The 22,977-nt window shown below is 49.5% G+C and overlaps 1 protein-coding gene and 2 gene segments (V, D, J or C); all 3 read left to right on the top strand.

The window, feature by feature from the left end:
- Window positions 1–826: 826 nt before the first annotated feature.
- Window positions 827–11,947, top strand: LOC119944344. The segment is given in 4 exon segments: window positions 827–935; window positions 9,121–9,210; window positions 9,335–9,622; window positions 11,847–11,947. Coding segments are annotated over 4 exon segments (588 nt in total).
- Window positions 11,948–14,217: 2,270 nt separating this feature from the next.
- LOC119944328 lies at window positions 14,218–15,971 on the top strand. The gene is made up of 3 exons (XM_038765418.1): window positions 14,218–14,404; window positions 15,195–15,401; window positions 15,511–15,971. The coding sequence occupies exons 1-3, from the start codon at window positions 14,218–14,220 to the stop codon at window positions 15,969–15,971; spliced, it is 855 nt and encodes a 284-aa protein (XP_038621346.1).
- Window positions 15,972–19,155: 3,184 nt separating this feature from the next.
- LOC119944312 lies at window positions 19,156–21,917 on the top strand. The segment is given in 3 exon segments: window positions 19,156–19,228; window positions 19,353–19,711; window positions 21,765–21,917. Coding segments are annotated over 3 exon segments (561 nt in total).
- Window positions 21,918–22,977: the final 1,060 nt, after the last annotated feature.

Below are 22,977 nucleotides of genomic sequence, written 5' to 3'. Positions count from 1 at the left end.
TCAGAAGGTATTGGGTCTAGTCTAGGCAATGCTACTTGTCTGCTGTGTGACCTTGGAGAAGTCATTAAACTTCTTTGTGCCTCCATTACTGCAGCTGTAAAATAGGGATTAAGACCGTGAGCCCCATTTGGGACATGGACTGTGTCCAACATGATTAGCTTGTAATAATAACTATAATTGTGGTATTTGTTAAGCACTTACTTTGTGCCAGGCACTGTATTAAGCACTGGGGTGGATACAAGCAAATCAGGTTGGACACAGTCCCTGTCCCATGTGAGCTCATAATCTCAATCCCCAGTTTACAGATGAGGTAACAGACCCAGAGAATTGAAGGGATTGCCCAAGGTAACACAGCAGACAAGTGGCGGAGTCAGAATTAGAACCAAGACCTTTTTACTCCTAGGTCCATGCTCTATCCTCTATGCTATGCTGCAGTGCCTGGCACATAGTAAGTGCTTAACAAATCAATCAATCAATCGTATTTATTGAGCGCTTACTATGTGCAGAGCACTGTACTAAGCGCTTGGGAAGTACAAATTGGCAACACATAGAGACAGTCCCTACCCAACAGTGGGCTCACAGTCTCATTATTACTATTATTATCTGTTTGTTAACTTGTTCTCCACTGAGGCGACTACAGTCTTGACTACATTAGTCTTCTTTCTCCAACATCGGCCCCTAGTGAGCTATGATCAATCGATCAATCAATCAATCAATGGAATTTATTGAGCATTTACTGTGTGAAAAGCACTGGACTAAGCGCTTGGGAGAGTACAATACATTCCCTGCCCACAACGAGCTTACAGTGTGGGAATTGCATGATTACATGTGCTGGTACCGGCAGGACTCAGGGCTGGGGCTGCAGCTGATCTACTACTTCCAAGATGTTGCACTGCTTGCACCCGGGGACATGGCAAGGGCTACCATGATTCCTGGTCTGAGACATGATCCTTTCTCCTGACAGTGGAGTCCGCCAGCCCCGACCAGACCTCCATGTATCTGTGTGTCAGCAGTAACACACAGTCCCACGGAGCTGCAGGCTTCCTGATCCAAAGCAGTGTCCACCACCCTGGCCACAGACCCCCGCCCCCCTGCCCCTGGGCACCCTCAGTGCACAGCCCCCCCGGGGAGGAACCGCAAAGCAGGAAGAGGAGGGGGAGCAGCGGAAGAACCCAATGTCGTTGTTATTGTTGGGACTAAGCGCTTAGTACAGTGCTCTGCACATAGTAAGCGCTCAATAAATACGATTGATTGATTGACTGAGTTTTCATTTCTCAGCTCAGTCCAGTCCCAGTCTGCAAAGCTACTAGAGCCATCAGCCAAGCCCATGACACTCATTATGACTATTTCAATCGATCGATTGTATTTACTGAGCGCTTACTGTGTATGGAGGGCCATACTAAGTGCTTGGTAGGGTACAATACAGGAGGGTGGTTAGACACAGTCCCTGTCCTGAAGGGTTTGCAATCTAGTGGGTCAGACAGACAATAAGATAAATTACAGAAAGGGAAAGCAATACAGACCCAGATAATAGAGAAGCAGCATGGCTCAGTGGAAAGAGCACAGGCTTTGGAGTAAGAGGTCATGGGTTCGAGTCCCGGCTCCACCACATGTCTGCTGTGTGACCTTGGACAAGTCACTTAGCTTCTCTGAGCCTCAGTTCCCTCATCTGTAAAATGGGGATTGACTGTGAGCCCCACGTGGGACAACCTGATCATCTTGTATCCCCTCCAGTGCTTACAACAGTGCTTTGCACATAGTAAGCACTTAACAAATGCCATCATTACTATTATTATTATTGTTATAACGGTATTTGTTAAGTTCTTACTAGTCATTCATTCATTCAATCACATTTATTGAGCACTAACTGTGTGTAGAGTACTGTACTAAGAGCTTGGGAAGTACAAATCGGCAACATATAGAGACGGTCCCTACCCAACAACAGGCTCACAGTCTAGAAGGGGGAGACAGACGACAAAACAAAACAAGTAAATTGGTGTGTACTATATGCTATATGCTAGTCACTGTTCTAAGCTTTGTGGGAGATACAAGGCAATCAGGTTGTCCCACCTAGGGCTCACACTTTTAATCCCCATTTTACAGGTGAGGTAACTGAAGCACAGAGAAGTTAAGTGACTTTCCCGAGGTCAGAGAGCAAACAAGTGGCAGAGCCAGGATTAGAACCCACATCCTCTGACTCTCAAGCCTGTGCTCTTTCCACTAAGCCACGCTGAGATGCAAAAGAGATGCAGAAGGGAGTGTAGTGGATAGAACATGGGCCTGGAAATCAGAAGGTCATGGGTTGTAATCCCTCTCTGCCAACTTGTCCGATGTGCGAGCTTGGGCAAGTCACTTCACTTCTCTGTGCCTTATTTTCCTCATCTGTAAAATAGGATTAAGACTGTGAGCCCTATGTAGGACAGGAACTGTGTCCAAACCAATTATCTTATATCTACCCAAGAGCTTAGATCATTGCCTTGCACATAGTAAGCACTTAACAAATACTACAGTCATTATTATAAATCAAGAAAATGAGAGGTTCATTGGATAAAGCTTTTGGAAGAGATATAATTTTAGTAGGGCTTTGAAGATGGGGAGAACTGTCAGATATGAAACTGGAGAGAGTGCCAGGTGGGAGGAAGAACCTGAACCAGATAATGATGACAACCTCTGTAAAATTATGGGCAAGGAACGTGTCTGCTAATTCTGTTGTATGGTACTCTCACAAGCACTTAGTACAGTGCTCTGTATGTAGTAGGTGCTCAATAAATACCATTGATTGATTGACATGGGAGTGAGATTAAGGTACAGTAATTAGTAACGATACTTTTGGTACTTGTTAAATTCCTACTATGTGCCAAGCACTGACCTAAGTGATGGAGTGGTTACAAGACAATTCTGTTGGATACAGTCCCCACTGTTGGGTAGGGACTGTCTCTATATGTTGCCAATTTGTACTTCCCAAGTGCTTAGTACAGTGCTCTGCACATAGTAAGCGCTCAATAAATACGATTGATGATGATAGTCTAAGTAGGAGGGAGTAGGATTTAATCCCCATTTTACAGATGAGGAAACTGGGTCACAGAGAAGTCAAGTGACTTGCCCAGCAGACAAGTGGTGGAACCAGCATTAGAACCCAGGTCCTCTGACTCCTAGGCCCGGGCCCTTTCCACTAGGCCACGCTGCTTCCCTAAGTAGATTGGTGCCAAGTGTGCAGGATGGTTTGCAGTAGGAGATAAGTGAGGAAAAGTAAGAGGGAGTGAGCTAATTGAATGCTTTAAAGCTAATGATGAGGAGTTTCTGTTTGATGCAGGGGTGGGTGGGCAATCACTGGAGGTTTCTGTAGAGTGGAGAGATGTGCAAAGAATGATATTTTAGAAAAATCACCTGGACTAGGGTGGAGAGAGACAGGCGGCAGGGAGGTCATTGAGAAGGTAGATGCAGTAATCAAAGTGGGATAGGATAAGAGCCTGGACAGGGTGGTAGCAGTTTGGTTGGAGAGGAAGGGGTGGATTCTAGAGGTGTTTTGAAGGTAGGGCTGACAGGATTTTTTGACAGATTAACCAGGCAAGTTGAAGGAGAGGCATGAGCCGAGGATAATGCCAAGGTTACGGGCTTGTTGTTTACAGTGTTGGGAAAGTTGTTTGGAAGAGAGGGTTTGGGTGGGAAGGTTAAGAATTGTTTTGAAAAAGTGACCCATAGAGTATGGGCCAGTATGGGAGCCAGAAGGTCACGGGTTCTAATTCCAGGTCTGCCACTTGTCTGCTGTTTGACCTGTGCCTCAGTTACCTCATCTGTAAAATGGGGATTGAGATTGGGAGCCCCACATGGGGCATGGACTGTGCCCAACCTGATTTGTTTGTATCCACCCCAGCACTTAATACAGTGCCTGACACATAGTATGTTGCCAACTTGTACTTCCCAAGTGCTTAGTACAGTGCTCTGCACACAGTAAGCGCTCAATAAATACGATTGATTGATTAATTAATTGATTGATTCATGGTAAGCACTTAACAAATACCACAGCTATTATTTGTGGGTCATTTCAGCCAATTCCTACCTGAAGCAGTCAATAAAGTCTCTGTGTGAGATTGGACCCCTGGAATTTAGTGATCAGCCACCAATAGGAGTCCAAGCAAACTCAACTGTTACCTGTGAATGATAGGAATAGTTTTGGGAACTCAAAAGAGTGAATCCCCAAAGTCTCATAGTACTAATAATAATTGTGGTATTTGTTAAGCGCTTATTATATGCCAAGTGCTGTTCTAAGCACTGGGGTGGATACAAGGTAATCAGGTTGGACATAACAATAATAATAATAATAATAATGGCATTTATTAAGTGCTTACTATGTACAAAGCACTGTTCTAAGCGCTGGGGAGGATACAAGGTTATTAAGTTGTCCCACGGGGGGCTCACAATCTTCATCCCCATTTTACAGATGAGGGAACTGAGGCACAGAGAAGTGAAGTGACTTGCCCAAAGTCACACAGCTGACAAGTGGCGGAGCCGGGATTTGAACCCATGACCTCTGACTCCCAAGCCCATGCTCTTTCCACTGAGCCACGCTGCTTCTCTAAAACAGACCCTGTCCCACACGGGGCTCACAGTCTTAATCCCCATTTCACAGATGAGGTAACTGAGGCAAAGAGAAGTGAAGGGACTTGCCCAGGGTCACATAGCAGACATGTGGCATAGGCAGGATTAAGATCCACGTCCTCTGGCTCCCAGGCCCTTATTCTTTCCACTAGACCTTGCTGTTTCTGTACTGGCACCATCCAATGACTTTCCATACTTGCCCCCATTGGATGCTAGAGAGGTAACATGACTCGGTGGAAAGACCACGGGCTTGGGAGTCAGAGGTCATGGGTTTCGCTGCTGGTGAAAGTCTAAACACCATGCCAACCTCGTTCACTTCAAGTTTATCCTTTCCTGCCTTAACTCAGCCCTTATTGACACCCATGCCCATCACCCCCGCCAGCTCTTCCGTACATTCAACTCCCTTCTCAGGCCCCCGGTTCCTCCCCCTCCTCCTTCCCTCACCCCCAACGATCTGGCCTCCTACTTCATTAACAAAATTAAATCCATCAGGTCCGACCTCCCCAAAGTCTCTTCCCCCCTTTCTCCAACCCCCCGGCTCTCAACACTCTCTGCTACTCTCCCATCCTTCCCAGCGGTATCCTCAGAGGAACTCTCCTTCCTCCTCTCAAGTGCTACTCCGGCCACCTGTGCTTCTGACCCCATTCCCTCTCATCTTATGAAATCTCTCGCTCCATCCCTTCTCCCCTCCTTAACTTCCATCTTCAACCGCTCACTCTCCACTGGTTCCTTCCCCTCTGCCTTCAAACATGCCCATGTCTCTCCCATCCTAAAAAAACCCTCTCTTGACCCCACCTCACCTTCTAGTTATCGTCCCATATCCCTCCTACCATTCCTTTCCAAACTCCTTGAACGAGTTGTCTACATGCGCTGCCTAGAATTCCTCAACAACAACTCTCTCCTCGACCCCCTCCAGTCTGGCTTCCGTCCCCTTCATTCCACGGAAACTGCGCTCTCAAAGGTCACCAATGACCTCCTGCTTGCCAAATCCAACGGCTCATACTCTATCCTAATCCTCCTCGACCTCTCAGCTGCCTTTGACACTGTGGACCACCCCCTTCTCCTCAACACGTTATCTGACCTTGGCTTCACAGACTCCGTCCTCTCCTGGTTCTCCTCTTATCTCTCCGGTCGTTCTTTCTCAGTCTCTTTTGCAAGCTCCTCCTCCCCCTCCCATCCTCTTACTGTGGGGGTTCCCCAAGGTTCAGTGCTTGGTCCCCTTCTGTTCTCAATCTACACTCACTCCCTTGGTGACCTCATTCGCTCCCACGGCTTCAACTATCATCTCTACGCTGATGACACCCAGATCTACATCTCTGCCCCTGCTCTCTCCCCCTCCCTCCAGGCTCGCATCTCCTCCTGCCTTCAGGACATCTCCATCTGGATGTCTGCCCGCCACCTAAAGCTCAACATGTCGAAGACTGAGCTCCTTGTCTTCCCTCCCAAACCTTGTCCTCTCCCTGACTTTCCCATCTCTGTTGACGGCACTACCATCCTTCCCGTCTCACAAGCCCGCAACCTTGGTGTCATCCTCGACTCCGCTCTCTCATTCACCCCTCACATCCAAGCCGTCACCAAAACCTGCCGGTCTCAGCTCCGCAACATTGCCAAGATCCGCCCTTTCCTCTCCATCCAAACCGCTACCCTGCTAATTCAAGCTCTCATCCTATCCCGTCTGGACTACTGCACCAGCCTTCTCTCTGATCTCCCATCCTCGTGTCTCTCTCCACTTCAATCCATACTTCATGCTGCTGCCCGGATTATCTTTGTCCAGAAACGCTCTGGACATATTACTCCCCTCCTCAAAAACCTCCAATGGCTACCGATCAATCTGCGCATCAAGCAGAAACTCCTCACCCTGGGCTTCAAGGCTCTCCATCACCTCGCCCCCTCCTACCTCACCTCCCTTCTCTCCTTCTACTGCCCAGCCCGCACCCTCCGCTCCTCCACCACTAATCTCCTCACTGTACCTCGCTCTCGCCTGTCCCGCCATCGACCCCCGGCCCACGTCATCCCCCGGGCCTGGAATGCCCTCCCTCTGCCCATCCGCCAAGCTAGCTCTCTTCCTCCCTTCAAGGCCCTGCTGAGAGCTCACCTCCTCCAGGAGGCCTTCCCAGACTGAGCCCCTTCTTTCCTCTCCCCCTCGTCCCCCTCTCCATCCCCCCGTCTTACCTCCTTCCCTTCCCCACAGCACCTGTATATATGTATATATGGTTGTACATATTTATTACTCTATTTATTTATTTATTTATTTATTTTACTTGTACATTTCTATCCTACTTATTTTATTTTGTTGGTATGTTTGGTTCTGTTCTCTGTCTCCCCCTTTTAGACTGTGAGCCCACTGTTGGGTAGGGACTGTCTCTATGTGATGCCAATTTGTACTTCCCAAGCGCTTAGTACAGTGCTCTGCACATAGTAAGCGCTCAATAAATACGATTGATTGATTGATTGATTGATTCCAATCCCGGCTCCCCCACATGTCTGCTGTGTGACCTTGGGCAAGTCACTTAACTTCTCTGAGCCTCAGGTACCTCATCTGTAAAATGGGGATTCATTCATTCATTCAATCGTATTTATTGAGCGTTTACTGTGTGCAGACCACTGTACTAAGCGCTTGGGAAGTACAAGTTGGCAACATATAGAGACGGTCCCTACCCAACAGTAGGCTCACAGTCTAGAAGGGGGAGACAGAGAACAAAACAAAATATATTAACAAATAAAATAAATACAATAAATATGTACAAATAAAATAAGTAAATAGAGTAATAAATACGTACAAACGTATGTACATATATGCAGGTGCTGTGGGGAGGGGAAGGAGGTAAGATGGGGGGGATGGGGAGGGGGAGGAGTGGGAGAGGGGGCTCAGTCTGGGAAGGCCTCCTGGAGGAGTTGAGCTCTCAGTAGGGCTTTGAAGGGAGGAAGAGAGCTAGCTTGGCAGATGTGCGGAGGGAGGGCATTCCAGGCCAGGGGGATGACGTGGGCCAGGGGTTGACGGCGGGACAGGTGAGAACGAGGCACAGTGAGGAGATTAGCGGCAGAGGAGCGGAGGGTGTGGGCTGGGCTGTAAAAGGAGAGAAGGGAGGTGAGGTAGGAGGAGACGAGGTGATGGAGAGCCTTGAAGCCGAGGGTGAGGAGTTTTTATTTGATGCGTTGATTGGTAGTCTCTGGAGATTTTTGAGGAGGGGAGTAACATGCCGAGAGCATTTCTGGACAAAGATCATCTGGGCAGTGGCGTGAAGTATGGATTGAAGTCAGGAGAGACAGGAGGATGGCAGTTTGGAGAGGAGGCTGATGCAGTAATCCAGATGGGATAGGATGAGAGCTTGAACGAGCAGGGTAGTGGTTTGGATGGAGAGGAAAGGGCGGATCTTGGCGATGTTGGATTAAGACTGTGAGCCCCACGTGGGACAATGTGATTACCTTGTATCCTCCCCAGTACTTAGAACGGTGCTCGGCACAAAGTAAGCACTTAACAAATACCATTATGATGATGATGATGATGATGATTATGCTAGAAGCAGTGTAGAGAAGCAGCGTGGCTCAGTGGAAAGCGCCCGGGCTTTGGAGTCAGAGGTCGTGGGTTTGTATCCCAGCTCTGCCAATTGTCAGCTGTGTGACTTCGGGAAAGTCACTTAACTTCTCTGGGCCTCAGTTTCCTCATCTGTAAAATGGGGATTAAGACTGTGAGCCCCCTGTGGGACAACTTTATCACCTTGTAACCTCCCCAGAGCTTAGAACAGTGCTTTGCACATAGTAAGCGCTTAATAAATACCATTATTATTATTATAGGAGGCCGTGGGATTTGGTGAGCCAGGGCTGCTTCCAGGGAGCTGGTTTCTGGGGAGCCAAGGAAGGGCCACTCTCCCTCCCTGGCCTGCAGAAGTTCAATCCCCCATGTCTGTACTGACCCAGACAATAGATGCTATTATTCATAATTTCATTAATTAGTTAAATCAATTTTAATTATGCACCTGAGGTGTCTATCAGGGCATGGCTCCAGGCCTTCCCATTCTTTCAGCTCCTCTCCCAGACCTGGGGACCCACCTTGCCCAGAGGATGGTTGTCACGAGGCCTGACCACCTACCCCAGCACCCACCACAAGGCAGTGAAGAATGGAGACATTCGAGCAATGTGGGGTTTAAGGTGGGAGCTGAGCGGCCCAGGACAGTTTATATGTTAGACAGTTGTGCCTGAGCCCGGGAAGCAGTGAATTAGTTCTCCTCAAGACTGTAAGCTCACTGTGGTCAGGGAATGTATCTGTTTTATTGTTATATTGTACTCTCCCAGGTGATTAGTACAGTGCTCCGATTAGTACAGTGCTCAATAAATACAATTGACTGACTGACCGACTGGTTTCAGTAGCCAAGCCCAACCCCAAGGGGAAACCTGCTCCTCTCTGCAGAAGGGCCTGGGCTGTCTGGGGAGGGAGGGACAGCGATGTCACAGACAGACCCCGCCCAGAGGGGCTGGAGTAGCTCAGAGCCCCAAACCCACCCACACACCCTGGGGAAACAGCCCTGAGCTGGAAGCTGGCCCAGTCCTGCTCCAACTTTACCATGGGCCCTGGCCCAGTATGGTTGTTGGTCGTTTGTGTCCTGGGAGCAGGTGAGTCCTGGGCACAGATGGGAAATCCCCCAACTGAGCTGGCCAGGCCCCAGCTTCAGCCCTTTTCCTGGCAGGGTGTGGCCCCTGGCCTCTGCCTCCTGCCTTCTGTCTTCTCCCCCCACAGGCCCTGTGAATGCCAGAGTCACCCAGATCCCCAGACACCTGGTCATCGGGCAGCGACAGAACGTGAGACTGAGCTGTGAGCATGACCAGAGCCATGATTATATGTACTGGTATCGGCAGGACCTGGGGCAGGGACCATACCTCATGTTTTACTTGACATTTCGGGCTATTTCGGAAAATGTGACAGTCCCACCCCGCTTCCAACCTCACTGTTCGAGCTCCGGTGACTGCACCCTGGACATCAGCGCCGCAGAGCTGGGCGACTCCTCGGTGTTCCTGTGTGCCAGCAGTAGAGACACAGCACTGCAGCCTCCTCGCATCTCTGCGCACAAACCCTCCCCACCCCAGCTACACAGAGGGAGGGAACAAGAAAGGAGCAGTTATACAGCTGTCAGTGTTGACTTGTACACTGTAGCTTAAGACTCCTTGTGTCCCATATCAACTTTATGAAGAAACTAAATCCCCACATTAGGAGCTAGGCCTTCCCTAATTAAAAGCTGACTATGATTACCAACTAAAAAGCAGCATGGCCTGATGGAAAGAGCAAAGGCCTGGGGGTCAGCGGACCTGGGTTCTAATCCCACTCTGCCACTTATCTGCTGCTTAACTTTGGGCAAGTCATTTAACCTCGCTGTGACTCAATTCCCTCATCTGTAAAATGAGGATTAAGACTGTGATCTCCATGAGGGATATGGACTGTGTCCAATCTGACTGCCTGATTATCTTTTGTCTACCCCAGTGCTTAGTACAGCGCCTGGCATAAAATAAATACTTAATAAATACCATTTAAAAAACCCCAAAAGCTGAAGAGTTTGTACGAGCTGAGCATCTGGGACTCAGGATAGTTCACATTGCACGCAAACCCCATGTTTTCTTCTTTTAAAAATGTTACTTATTATGCACTGACTACTATGCCAGGCACTGTACTAAACTCTGGGGTAGATACAAGCTAATCAAGTTAGACATAGTCCCCTTCCCACATGGGTCTCAAGGTCTATATCGGAGGGAGGTATATTTAATCTGCATTTTACAGATAAGCAAAATGAGGCAAAGAGAAGTGAAGTGATTTGCCTAAGGTCACACAGCAAGCATATTTATTACTCTATTTATTTATTTATTTTATTTGTACATATCTATTCTATTTATTTTATTTTGTTAGTACGTTTGGTTTTGTTCTCTGTCTCCCCCTTTTAGACTGTGAGCCCACTGTTGGGTAGGGACTGTCTCTATATGTTGCCAATTTGTACTTCCCAAGCGCTTAGTACAGTGCTCTGCACATAGTAAACGCTCAATAAATACGATTGATGATGATGATAATGAAGTGGCAGAGCCAGGATTAGAACCCAGGTCCTCTGACTCCCAGGCCTGTTTTTTTTTCTACTGGGTTATGCTGACCCTTCCCCCTTATCAATCAATAATATTTACTGAGTAAATATTCACATCCAATCTGTCACCAAAACTTGCCGGTCCCACCTCCGCAACATCGCCAACATGCCCTTTCCTGTCCATCCAAACTGCTACCCTCCTCTTTCAATCTCTCATCCTATCCTGACTGGATTACTGCATCAGCCTCCTCTCTGATCTCCCATCCTCCTGTCTCTCCTCACTTCTATCTATACTTCATGCTGCTGCCCGGATCGTCTTTGTGCAGAAACACTCTGGGCATGTTATTCCCCTCCTCAAAAATCTCCAGTGGCTACCAATCAACCTATGCATCAGGCAAAAACTCCTCACCCTCGGCTTCAAGGCTCTCCATCACCTCACCCCCTCCTACCTCACCTTCCTTCTCTCCTTCTACTGCCCAGCCCGCACCCTCCGCTCCTCTGCCGCTAATCTCCTCACTGTGCCTCGTTCTCGCCTGTCCTGCCGTCGACCCCCAGTACACGTCCTCCCCCGTCCTGGAATGCCCTCCCTCCGCACATCTGCCAAGCTAGCTCTCTTCCTCCCTTCTAAGCCCTACTGAGAGCTCACCTCCTCCAGGAGGCCTTCCCAGACTGAGCCCCCTCCTTCCTCTCCTCTTCCTCCCCCTCCCCATCCCCACCACCTTACCTCCTTTCCCTTTCCAGAGCACCTGTATATGTATATATATTTGTACATATTTATTACTCTATTTATTTATCATCATCATCATCAATCATATTTATTGAGCGCTTACTGTGTGCAGAGCACTGTACTAAGCGCTTGGGAAGTACAAGTTGGCAACATATAGAGACAGTCCCTACCCAACATTATTTTATTTATCTTACTTGTACATATTTATTCTACTTATTTTATTTTGTTAATATGTTTTGTTTTGTTGTCTGTCTCCCTCTTCTATACTGTGAGCCCGCTGTTGGGTAGGGACCATCTCTATACGTTGCCAACTTGTACTTCCCAAGCGCTTAGTACAGTGCTCTGCACACAGTAAGCGCTCAATAAATACGATGAATGAATGAATTTACTCTGTGTACTGCTAGACTGACACTAGCAACCAGCACCTCTGCCCCCACTCGCCACTCCTTCCCCCTGCCCAGGCCTGGGCAAACAATCCAGCTGCCTTCCCCTCTACTCCCTCCACCGTAACCTGAGGCTAGAGCACATACCTGCCACAAAAGTGCAGGCACTGCAGTCATGAGACTGCATGTACATATTTATACATATCTATTACTCTATTTATTTATTTCACTTGTACCTATCTATTCTATTTATTTTATTTTGTTAGTATGTTTGGCTTTGTTCTCTGTCTCCCCCTTTTAGACTGTGAGCCCACTGTTGGGTAGGGACTGTCTCTATATGTTGCCAACTTGTACTTCCCAAGCGCTTAGTACAGTGCTCTGCACACAGTAAGTGCTCAATAAATACGATTGATGATGATGATGATGATGGGACACCTCCGGCCTGCCACAGATCAAACCCAGCTTATCTCCTCTGCTCCTACCCTTCACCCATCTTCATTCTCCTCTCACGCCCCAAGTCCAGCTACAGCAGCTCATATTTCCTCCTCCTTCCCCATGGTGCCTCCTTCCATAACCCCGGAATCCATTCCAGCTCCCTGTGATCCCCGACTCTTAGCCTGAGGGGGCTGCCTAGATCCCCTGGTGATGGCAGGGGTGGACACCACGGGGGGGGGGGGGGGGATCAGGAAGCATCTTCGAGATCACCAAGGAGCACCTGCAGGGGATTTCACTCTGGTGGGAACAGTGGAGGAAGGTGTAAGAGTCAGGCATGCTCAGAACCAGAAACCGTGGCACACTGATTTCCAGCCCATCCACCAGTGACAAGTGGTGAGAGCAGACTGACAGCTGAGAGACCAACGCTGGGTCAGGAAGGATCGCACTGTAAGGAGGAGGGCAAGAGGGCTGATAGAATCAGTGCTGGGGTTGGGGTTGTGGACTGGACCAATGGATGAAATAGCTAAGGCTGCGAGCAGCACGTGCTCGGGGCAGGACGGATACGTGCTCCCGCCTGTCGAGGGCAGATACAAGGGCGCCCACCTGAGCTGCGGCGAGCTGGCTTCAGGTTTCCCCCGAGGCACTTCACTGGAGGGTAGCAAGGCCGATAGGGAACCCACACTGCAGGACTGATCGGGGGAAAGGACTTTCTCCCAAACCCCAGAAACCACTCCTCCAAATAGAAATTGTGGTACTCATTAGGCGCTTACTAAGTACTGTACTAAGCTCTGAGCTAGGAACAAGATCATCATGTCCCACATGAGCCTCACAGTCTAAGAAGAAGGGAGAACTGGTATTGAATCCAATTTTTCAGATGAGAGAACTGAGGCCCAGAAATGTTAAGTGATGATGATGATGATAATGGACATGTGTTAGGCGCTTACTAAGTGTCAAGCACTGTTCTAAATGCTAGGGGTAGATCCAAGTTAATAAGGCCAGACACGGTCCCTGTCTCATATTGGGCTCACAATCTACGTAGCTGACTTGCCCAAGGTCAGACAGTAGAGAAGTAGCAGAGCCCAGTGTTCAGTGTTGGGTGCAGTGCTGGGTGCAGATGGCTGTAATAATAATAATAATAATTATGGTATTTGTTAAGCACTTACTTGCCCAAGGTCACACAGCAGACAAGTGGTGGAGGCAGGATTAGAATCCACGACCTAAGGCTCTCAAGCTCCCGTGCTCTTGCCACTAGGCCATGCTGCTTCCTAGATGCTTGTATTAGACACTGGTTGTGAAGAAGCACCGTGGCTTAGTGGAAAGAGCAAGGGCTTGGGAGTCGGTGGTGGTGGGTTCTAATCCCCACTCTGCTACTTCTCAGCTATGTGACTTTGGGCAAGTCACTTAACCTCTCTGTGCCTCAGTTACCTCAACTGTAAAATGGAGATTAAGAATGTGAGCCCCACGTGGGACAACCTGATAACCTTGTATCTATCCTAGGGCTTAGAACAGTACTTGGCATTTAGTAAGCACTTAACAAATACCATTATCATTATTATTATTATTATTGTTATCATTGGGAACTCTGCAGTCCCACTCACAGCCCCCCTGCATAGGACACCCACCCAGTCTATGACAAGATTGTGACATCACAGACAGATATGCCCAATTAGACCAGAGGAGTCCACACCCCATATTTCAGCAGGAAACAGCGCGAAGCCAGGAGAAGGCCCAGTCTGGCTCCGACCCCATCATGGGCCCCGGGCCGGTGTGGTTGGTGACTGTTTGTGTCCTGGGGGCAGGTGAGTCCTGGGCACAGACGGGAAATCCCCCGGCTGGGCTGTCCGGGCCCCAGCTCCAGCCCTTTCCCTGGAAGCATCTGGCCCCCGGCCTCTGCCTCCTGACTTCTCTCTCTTCCCCCACAGGCCCCATGGATGCCAGAGTCACCCAGATCCCCAGACACCTGGTCACCAGCTGAGGACAGCTGGACTGTGAGCATGACCGGAGCCACAATTACATGTACTGGTACCGGCAGGACCTGGAGCAGGGACCAAACCTCATGTTTTACTTCCTATATCAGAAGCTTTCAGAAAACATGATGGTCCCACAACGCTTCCAACCGAACTGTCCGAGAGCTGGCAGCTGCACACTGAACATCGGTGCCACAGAGCTGGGCGACTCCTCGGTGTTCCTGTGTGCCAGCAGTGAAGACACAGTGCTGCAGCCTCCCCACCTCTCTGGACCTAAACCCTCTTCACCCCTCCACCACAGAGGGAGGATGTGGGGAAGGAGTAGGCATGTTGTTGTCAGTGTTGACGTGTATACTGAAGCTCATGGCTACTTACATCCCATATTAACATTTTGAATAATAATAATAATAATAATGGCATTTGTTAAGCACTTGCTATGTGCAAAGCACTGTTCTAAGTGCTGGGGGGATACAAGGTGATCAGGTTGTCCCGTGTGGGGCTCACAGTCATCATCCCCATTTTACAGATGAGGTAACTGAGGCTCCGAGAAGTTAAGTGATTTGCCCCAGGTCACGTAGCAGACATGTGGCGGAGCCGGGATTCGAACCCACGACCTCGGACTCCAAAGCCCATGCTCTTTCCACTGAGTCATGCTGCTTCTCTAGTTTGAAGAAACTAGGCCCTCACAATAGGAGCTGAGTCCTCTCTAATAAAAGCTGACTTTGGTTAGTAACTAAGAAGTAGCTTGAACTGATGGAAAGAGCACAAGTCTGGGAGTCAGCTGACCTGGGTTCTAATCCTGATCCACCACTTGTCTGCTGGATGACCTTGGGCAAGTCACTTAACTTGTCTGTGCCTCAGTTCCATCATCTGTAAAATGAGGATTAAGACTGTGAGCTCCATGTGGAACATTGGAATGTGTGCAACCTGATTATTTTGTGTCTACCCCAGTGCTGAGTACAGTGCCTGTCACAGAGTAGCTGGCTGTACTAAACATTTGGGGCCTCTGCAATCCCACTTACAGCCCCCCTGCATAGGACACCCACTCAGCCAATGGGGAAGAGACAAGATTGTGACATCACAAGCAGACACACCCCAGTTGGATCAGAGGAGCCCAAGTCCCACATTTCAGGGGGAAACAGCCTCGAGCTGGGAGAAGGCCCAGTCCGCCCCAACCCCGTCATGGGCCCCGGGCCAGTGTGGTTGGTGGCTGTTTGTGTTCTGAGAGCAGGTGGGTCCTGGGCACAGACAGGAAATCCCCCAGCTGAGCTGGCTTGGCCCCAGCTCCAGCCCCTTCCCCCCAGCCTCTGCCTCCTGACTTCTGTCTTCTTCCCTCACAGGCCCCATGGACGCTGGAGTCACCCAGACCCCCAGGCACCTGGTCACCAGCCAGGGACAGAACGTGATGCTGAGCTGTGTGCCTATTTCCTCGCACTATGTATTGGTCTGGTACCGGCAGCGCATGGGGAAAGGATTGGAGTTATTGATGTCCTTCCAGAACAAACAGCCAGTGCAGGAAATGCAATCTAACGACAGCTCTCGGTTCTCCATCTCATGGTTCCAGGAAAAGTCCTGCCACCTGCACTTGAACCCCAGCTTGACCAGTGACTCAGCCGTTTACCTGTGTGCGAGCAGTGCAGACACAGCACTGCACAGCCCTCTGACTTCCGTGCACAAACCTCCCTTCCCAGCACAGGAAGCAGGCACAGACCTATGCCAGGCCCAGGGCTGGGGGGATGGGTGGGAGTCAGACCCCAGTTGCTTTCCCAACAACAATAGCAACAATGCTGGTACTTGTTAAGCACTAACTATGTGTCAGCCTCTGTTCTATGCTCTGGGGTAGCAAGCTAATCAGGTTGGAGACAGTCCTTGTCCCACATAGGGCTCACAGTTGTAATCTCCATTTTACAGATGAGGTAGCTGAGGCACAGAGAAGTGAAGTGACTTGCTCAAGGTCACACAGCAGACAAGCAACTGAGCAGGCATTAGAACCCTTGTCACTCCAACTCCCAGGCCTGTTCTCTACCATTAGGCTATGCTGCTCCCTTGCCCTCTATCTGTGCACATCTGCTGCTCCCACAGCCCAGAGATGGCCCCAGGCTATGGGAACACTCTGCTTCTCCCTGCTGAGGAAGGAGTCCTTAATCGATTTATTCATTTATTCGTATTCATTGAATTCTTATTATGTGCAGAGCACTATACTAAGTGCTTGGGAAAGTACAATACAACAATGAACAGATACATTTCCTGCTCAAAACAAGCATCTCTACGCTGATGACACCCAGATCTACATCTCTGCCCCTGCTCTCTCCCTCTCCCTCCAGGCTCGCATCTCCTCTTGGCTTCAGGACATCTCCATCTGGATGTCTGCCCACCACCTAAAACTCAACATGTCCAAGACTGAACTCCTTGTCTTCCCTCCCAAACCCTGCCCTCTCCCTGACTTTCCCATCGCTGTTGACGGCACTACCATCCTTCCCGTCTCACAAGCCCACAACCTTGGTGTCATCCTCGACTCCGCTCTCTCATTCACCCCTCACATCCAAGCCGTTACCAAAACCCGCTGGACTCAGCTCCTCAACATTGCCAAGATCCGCCCTATCCTCTCCATCCAAACTGCTACCCTGCTCGTTCAAACTCTCATCCTATCCCGTCTGGACGACTGCATCAGCCTCCTCTCTCATCTCCCATCCTTGTGTCTCTCCCCACTTCAATCCATACTTAATAATGATAATAATAATAATTATGGCATTTATTAAGCGCTTACTATGTGCAAAGCACTGTTCTAAGCGCTGGGGGGATACAAGGTGATCAGGTTGTCCCATGGGGGGCTCACAGTCTTATCCCCATTTTACAGATGGGGTAACTGAGGCCCAGAGAAGTGAAGTGACTTGCCCAAAGTCACACAGCTGACAAGTGGCAGAGCCGGGATTTGAACCCATGCCCTCTGACTCCAAAGCCCCTGCTCTTCCCACTGAGCCACGCTGCTTCTCTGAGCCACGCTGCTTCTCTATTTCATGGCGCTGCCTGGATTGTCTTTGTCCAGAAACGCTCTGGGCATGTTACTCCCCTCCTCAAAAATCTCCAGTGGCTACCAATCAATCTGTGCATCAGGCAGAAACTCCTCACCCTGGGCTTCAAGGCTGTCCATCCCCTCGCCCCCTCCTACCTCACCTCTCTTCTCTCCTTCTACAGCCCAGCCCGCGCCCTCTGCTCCTCTGCTGCTAATCTCCTCACCGTGCCTCGTTCTCGCCTGTCCCGCCGACGACGCCTGGCCCACATCATCCCCCTGGCCTGGAATGCCCTCCCTCCCCACATCCGCCAAGCTAGCTCTCTTCCTCCCTTCAAGGCCCTACTGAGAGCTCACCTCCTCCAGGAGGCCTTCCCAGACTGAGCCCCCTCCTTCCTCTCCCCCTCGTTCCCCTCTCCATCCCCACCGTCTTACCTCCTTCCCTTCCCCACAGCACCTGTATATATGTATATATGTTTGTACATATTTATTACTCTATTTATTTATTTTACCTATACATATCTATTCTATTTATTTTATTTTGTTAGTATGTTTGGTTTTGTTCTCTGTCTCCCCCTTCTAAACTGTGAGCCCACTGTTGGGTAGGGACTGTCTCTATATGTTGCCAACTTGTACTTCCTAAGCACTTAGTACAGTGCTCTGCACACAGTAAGCACTCAATAAATACGATTGATTGATTGATAGAGGTGGAGACAGACATTAAGTGAATTACAGATCTGTACATAAGAGCTATGGGATTGGAAGCGGGGGAGATGAGTGAAGGGAACAAGACAGAGATGCAGAAGGGAGAAGAGGAAGAGGAAAAAGGGCTTAGTCAAGGAAGGCCTCATGGACGAGATGTGTCTTCCCTTAGTCTTTGAAGGGAAAGAGTAATTATCCACCAGATATGAGAAGGGAGGGCGTTCCAGGCCAGAGGTAGGACTTGGGAGAGAAGATGCAGGTGAGATAGAAGAAATCAAGGTGCATTGAGAAGGTTAGCATTAGAGGAGCAAAGTGTGTGGGCTGGGTTGTAGTAGGAGAGAAATGAGGTGGGTAGGAAGGGGAAAGGTGGCTGAATGCTTTAAAGCCACTGGCGAGGAAGTTTTGTTTGATGGGGAGGTGGATGGGTGGCTACTGGAAGTTCTTGGGGAGAGTCAGCTTAAGGGGCTCAGGCCAGTGCCCATGTACTTCTCACTTCTTACATGCTGGAGCAGGGTGGTCCATTGGAAAGAGCATGGGACCGAGAGTCAGAGGAACAGGGTTTTCATTCTTGCTCCGCCACTTGTTGGCTGTGTAACCCTGGGCAAATCACTTCACCTTGCCTTAGACCCTGCTCCTACTTGTTTTGTTTTGTTATCTGTCAGCTGTGTGACTTTGGGCAAGTCACTTCACTTCTCTGTGCCTCAGTTACCTCATCTGTAAAATGGGGGTTAAGACTGTGAGCCTGGGACAACCTGATCACCCTGTAACCTCCCCAGCACTTAGAACAGTGTTTTGCACATAGTAAGCGCTTAATAAATGCCATTATTATTATTATTATTATCTGTCTCCCCCTTCTAGACTGTGAGCCCTCTGTTGGGTAGGGACTGTCTCTACATGTTGTCGATTTGAACTTCCCAAGCGCTTAGTACAGTGCTCTGCACACAGTAAGCGCTCAATAAATAGATTGAATGAATTGACATTGATTGAATGTCTCCCCCCGGCTCCGGCCCTCCCCACATCATCAGTCCCTGCCTTACCCCCTTCATCTCAGCGGGTCTCTCCCATCTCTACCAGGAGGGGACAGTGTGACACTGAGAACTTTGCCTCTGAACTTCTCAACCTTAAACTCTTTCTCTTAATTGGCTACATTTACTCATTCAGTCGTATTTATTGAGAGCTTACTGTGTGCACAGCACTGTACTAAGCGCTTGGAAAGTACAATACAGCAATAAAGAGAGACAATCCTTGCGCACAACGCGCTACAGTTATTCTTTACACTTAGTTCCCTATCTGCGCTATGGGTCCCACGTCAGTGTGGTTGGTGGCCGTTTGTGTCCTGGGAGCAGGTGAGTCCCGGGCGCAGGCGGGAAATCCCTCGTCTGGGCTGTCCGGACCCCAGCTCCAGCCCTTTCCCTGGCAGCATCTGGCCCCTGACCACTGCCTCCTGACTTCCCTCTCCTTCCCCCGCAGGCCCCTCGGACGCCAGAGTCATCCAGACCCCCAGACACCTGCTGGCCCAAGCAGGTAGGAAGGTGAAACTGAGCTGTAAACAGGACCAGAACCACGACACCATGTACTGGTACCGGCAGGACCAGGGACAGGGGCTGCAGCTCATCTATTATTCCGTTGGAGAACAGAAGACCAAGGGCGAAGCTGCAGGAGAATTTGACGTCACACGGTCAGAAACGCAGAGTTTCTCCCTCGAAAACTCTGCTGTGAAGATGGCAGATTCTTCGCTGTATTTCTGTGCGAGCAGTGTAACCACAGTGCTGCGGTGTCCCCTCTGCCCTGTGCACGAACCTCCACCGGTCCAGGGCAGGAAGCAGGAGGTTAGGAGGGGGCTGAAGGCCCACACGACTGCCTCAACCTGGGACACAATCAATCAATAAATGGTATTTACTGACCACTTACTATGTACAAAGAACTGCACCAAGTGCTTGGTAGAATACAGCACAACAGAAATACCAAACACATTCCCTGCCCATAAAGAGATTACAGTCTAGAATGGGAGACAGACATTAATATAAATAAATAATTTATAATGGGATGGGAAGTCTAGGCCAGGGACAAACTGGAGGGCAAGGGTAGGGGTAGAGACACAGTCACCCTGGGCCTGGGTCTTCCCAGTGGGATTTTTTTTCTCATTTTTCTTTCCAAGAAGTCAAACCCAAGACCCACATCAAATGCCTCCATTCTCTCCAAGACAGTGTGCACTCCACTGCCTTCCAAAACCATGGGATTTATGATCAGGGTGTGCGGGAGCTGGCAGGAAAATAGAGTGAAGAGATAAAGCAACATGAGCACTGTGTGATGTCTCTGATTTGGCGTGGGTTGTGCAGCCTGGTGGGTGGGGTCAGTGACAGATAAATGTCTGCCTCTCTGTGTAGTGACTGGAATTTGTGCCAAACACTGAATTAACTGCTGGGGTAGAGAAACCATAAGCTGGTGTCCTACATGGTGCTCACAGTCTAGGAAAGAAAGAGACCATATATTGAATGCTCATTTTGCAGATGAGGAAACAGGCCAGAGAGTTAAGTGACTTGCCCAACGTCATTCAGCCGGCAAGTGGCAGAGCCGGGATAAGAAACCAGGTCTCCTTTACTCTGTGGGCCGTGCTTTTTCCACTAAACTATGCTGCTCCCCAAGTTGACCCTATCAACTCTGAAATGAGAGTCAAACAGACAAAATGGAATGTAGGGGAATAGTTGAAAGCAATAACCAGCTAGTAACAAGAAGACTCTCCACGCCTCTCTGGATGATCACATGACAGAGTTGCCCAGGCACAAAGGTCATGACAGCTGCACTGGCCATCGCATTGTGCCTGGACTGCACAAACCCTCAGCCAAAGAACACCCCCAAAATATTCAAATACATCCTCAGAACATCCCAGACCTCCCAAAATGATGTTGTTGATGAGGAAACTAGGAGTGGAGCATGGGACATTGGAAAGGGCAAAAAGGGGAGTTTAAAGAACAGTGGAGGCCTGCCAACCCTGCTCCCGATGTCGAAGGAGCCACTGGTCCAGGCACCGGTGAGAGATGACTGGGCCCTAGGACAACCGGCTCCCGTGAATTGCCCTGCTTCATGTCCCTTGGCATGTTGCCTCCTTCTCCAGGTATCTAGGCTGCGGTGCTGGGGCTGAGGGTCGTAACTTATGGGGGTTCTTTTACAGGGACTCAGTACACAGTCCGTAGAGGTGACTGTCAGAATCACTGAGACCACCTGGAGTGCAGAGGTGGGACATAGACCTGTGACAACCCCCTCCAGCCCAAAACACAAACACCTGGGCATTCCCATTGGGAATTTTTACTCATTCATTTTCCCCATCTGTAAAGTGGGCTTAAGACTGTGAGCCCCAAGTGGCACAGGGACTATATGTCTAAACTGATTATTTTACGTTTACCCCAGAGCATAATGCAGTGCCTGACACATAGTAAGCACTTAAATTTCACAATTATAATTATTATTATCATTATTATAAGGCTTTGTTCAGTTCCAAATTCCATTTCTCCCATACCTCCACTAGAAACCATCTTTCCTCTCACCTCCTCATCCTCCAGTCCTTTTCTTCTCCCTCTGACACTGCTACTTGACTACAACCAGCCCCTGCCTCTCCCCCTCCATCTCAGCAGGTCTCTCCACTTCACTAGGAGGAGACAGTATGACCTTTTGACAGCTTTTAGCTCTGTACTTTTCTACACTTAACTCTTCCCCCAAAAGTGGCCACATTCTTGACTGTATCAGTTCTCTACCTCTGTCATGGGCCCTGGGCCAGTGTGGTTGGTGGCGGTTTGTTTCCTGGGAGCAGGTGAGTCCTGGGCACAGATGGGAAATCCCCTGGCTGGACTGTCAGGGCCCCAGCATCAGCCCTTTCCCTGGCAGCGTCTGGCCCACAGCGTCTGCCTTCTCACTTCTCTTTCCTTCCCCCACAGGCCCGCAGATGCTGGAGTCACCCAGACCCTCAGATATTATCTGCTGGCTGAGAAGGAAAGGGAGGGGACACTGAGCTATGAACAGACCATGAATCATGACTGAATGCACAGATACTGGTAGGATCCAAGTCAGGGCCTGCAGCAGATGTATTCCTCCTTTGGAAAAGGAGACAAGACCAAGGATGACATAGGAAAATTTGATGTTGATCGGACAAAATTGCAGAGTTTCTTCCTCAAACACTCCTCTGTGGAGACGACAGACTTGTCGCTCTACTTCTGTGTGAGCAGCAGCCACAGTGCAGTAGGTTCCCCTCTGCCCCATGCACAAATGTGCCCTTGCTCGTGGCAGGAAGTGGGATGGCAGAGAGCGGACTGCTGGACATAAAGTCCAGCTGAGCACAGAGGCCATGCCCTTGCCCACGGAGGGAATGGGCATGGACAGAGTTGCCCCAGATCTGAGTCTTCAGGTCATCACCATTCATCTCATCAAGGTCCCAAACCCGGCTTCACAGTAGCCTCATTCATTCATTCAATCGTCTTGATTGAGCACTTACTGTGTGCAGAGCACTGTACTAAGCACTTGGTAAGCACAAGTAGGCAACATATAGAGATGGTGCCTACCCAACAACGGGCTCACAGTCTAGAAGGGGGAGACAGACAATGAAACAAAACATGTAGACAGGTGTCAAAAACGTCAGAATAAATAGAATTATAGCTATATGCATATCATTAACAAAATAAATAGAATAGTAAATATGTACAAGTAAAATAGAGTAAGAAATCTGTACAAATATATACAAGTGCTGTGGGGAGGGGAAGGAAGTAGGGCAGAGGGGACGATGGGGAGGAGGAGAGGAAAAAGGGGGCTCAGTCTGGGAAGGCCTCCTGGAGGAGGTGAGCTCTCAGTAGGGCTTTGAAGTGAAGAAGAGAGCTAGTTTGGCTGATGGGTGGAGGGAGGGCATTCCAGGCCAGGGGAAGGACGTGGGTCAGGGGTCGATGGTAGGACAGGCGGGAACAAGGCAAAGTGAGGAGGTTAGCAGCAGAGGAGCGGAAGGTGTGGGCTGGGCTGTAGAAGGAGAGAAGGGAGGTGAGGTAGGAGGGGGCGAGGTGATGGAGAGCCCTGAAGCCAAGAGTGAGGAGTCTTTGCTTGATTCATAGGTTGA

This window comes from Tachyglossus aculeatus, chromosome 2 (genome assembly GCF_015852505.1).
Source record: "Tachyglossus aculeatus isolate mTacAcu1 chromosome 2, mTacAcu1.pri, whole genome shotgun sequence".
NCBI lineage: Eukaryota > Metazoa > Chordata > Mammalia > Monotremata > Tachyglossidae > Tachyglossus > Tachyglossus aculeatus.
Note: the sequence above shows the minus strand (reverse complement) of the source record. Positions and strands in the feature narration are given on the sequence as shown.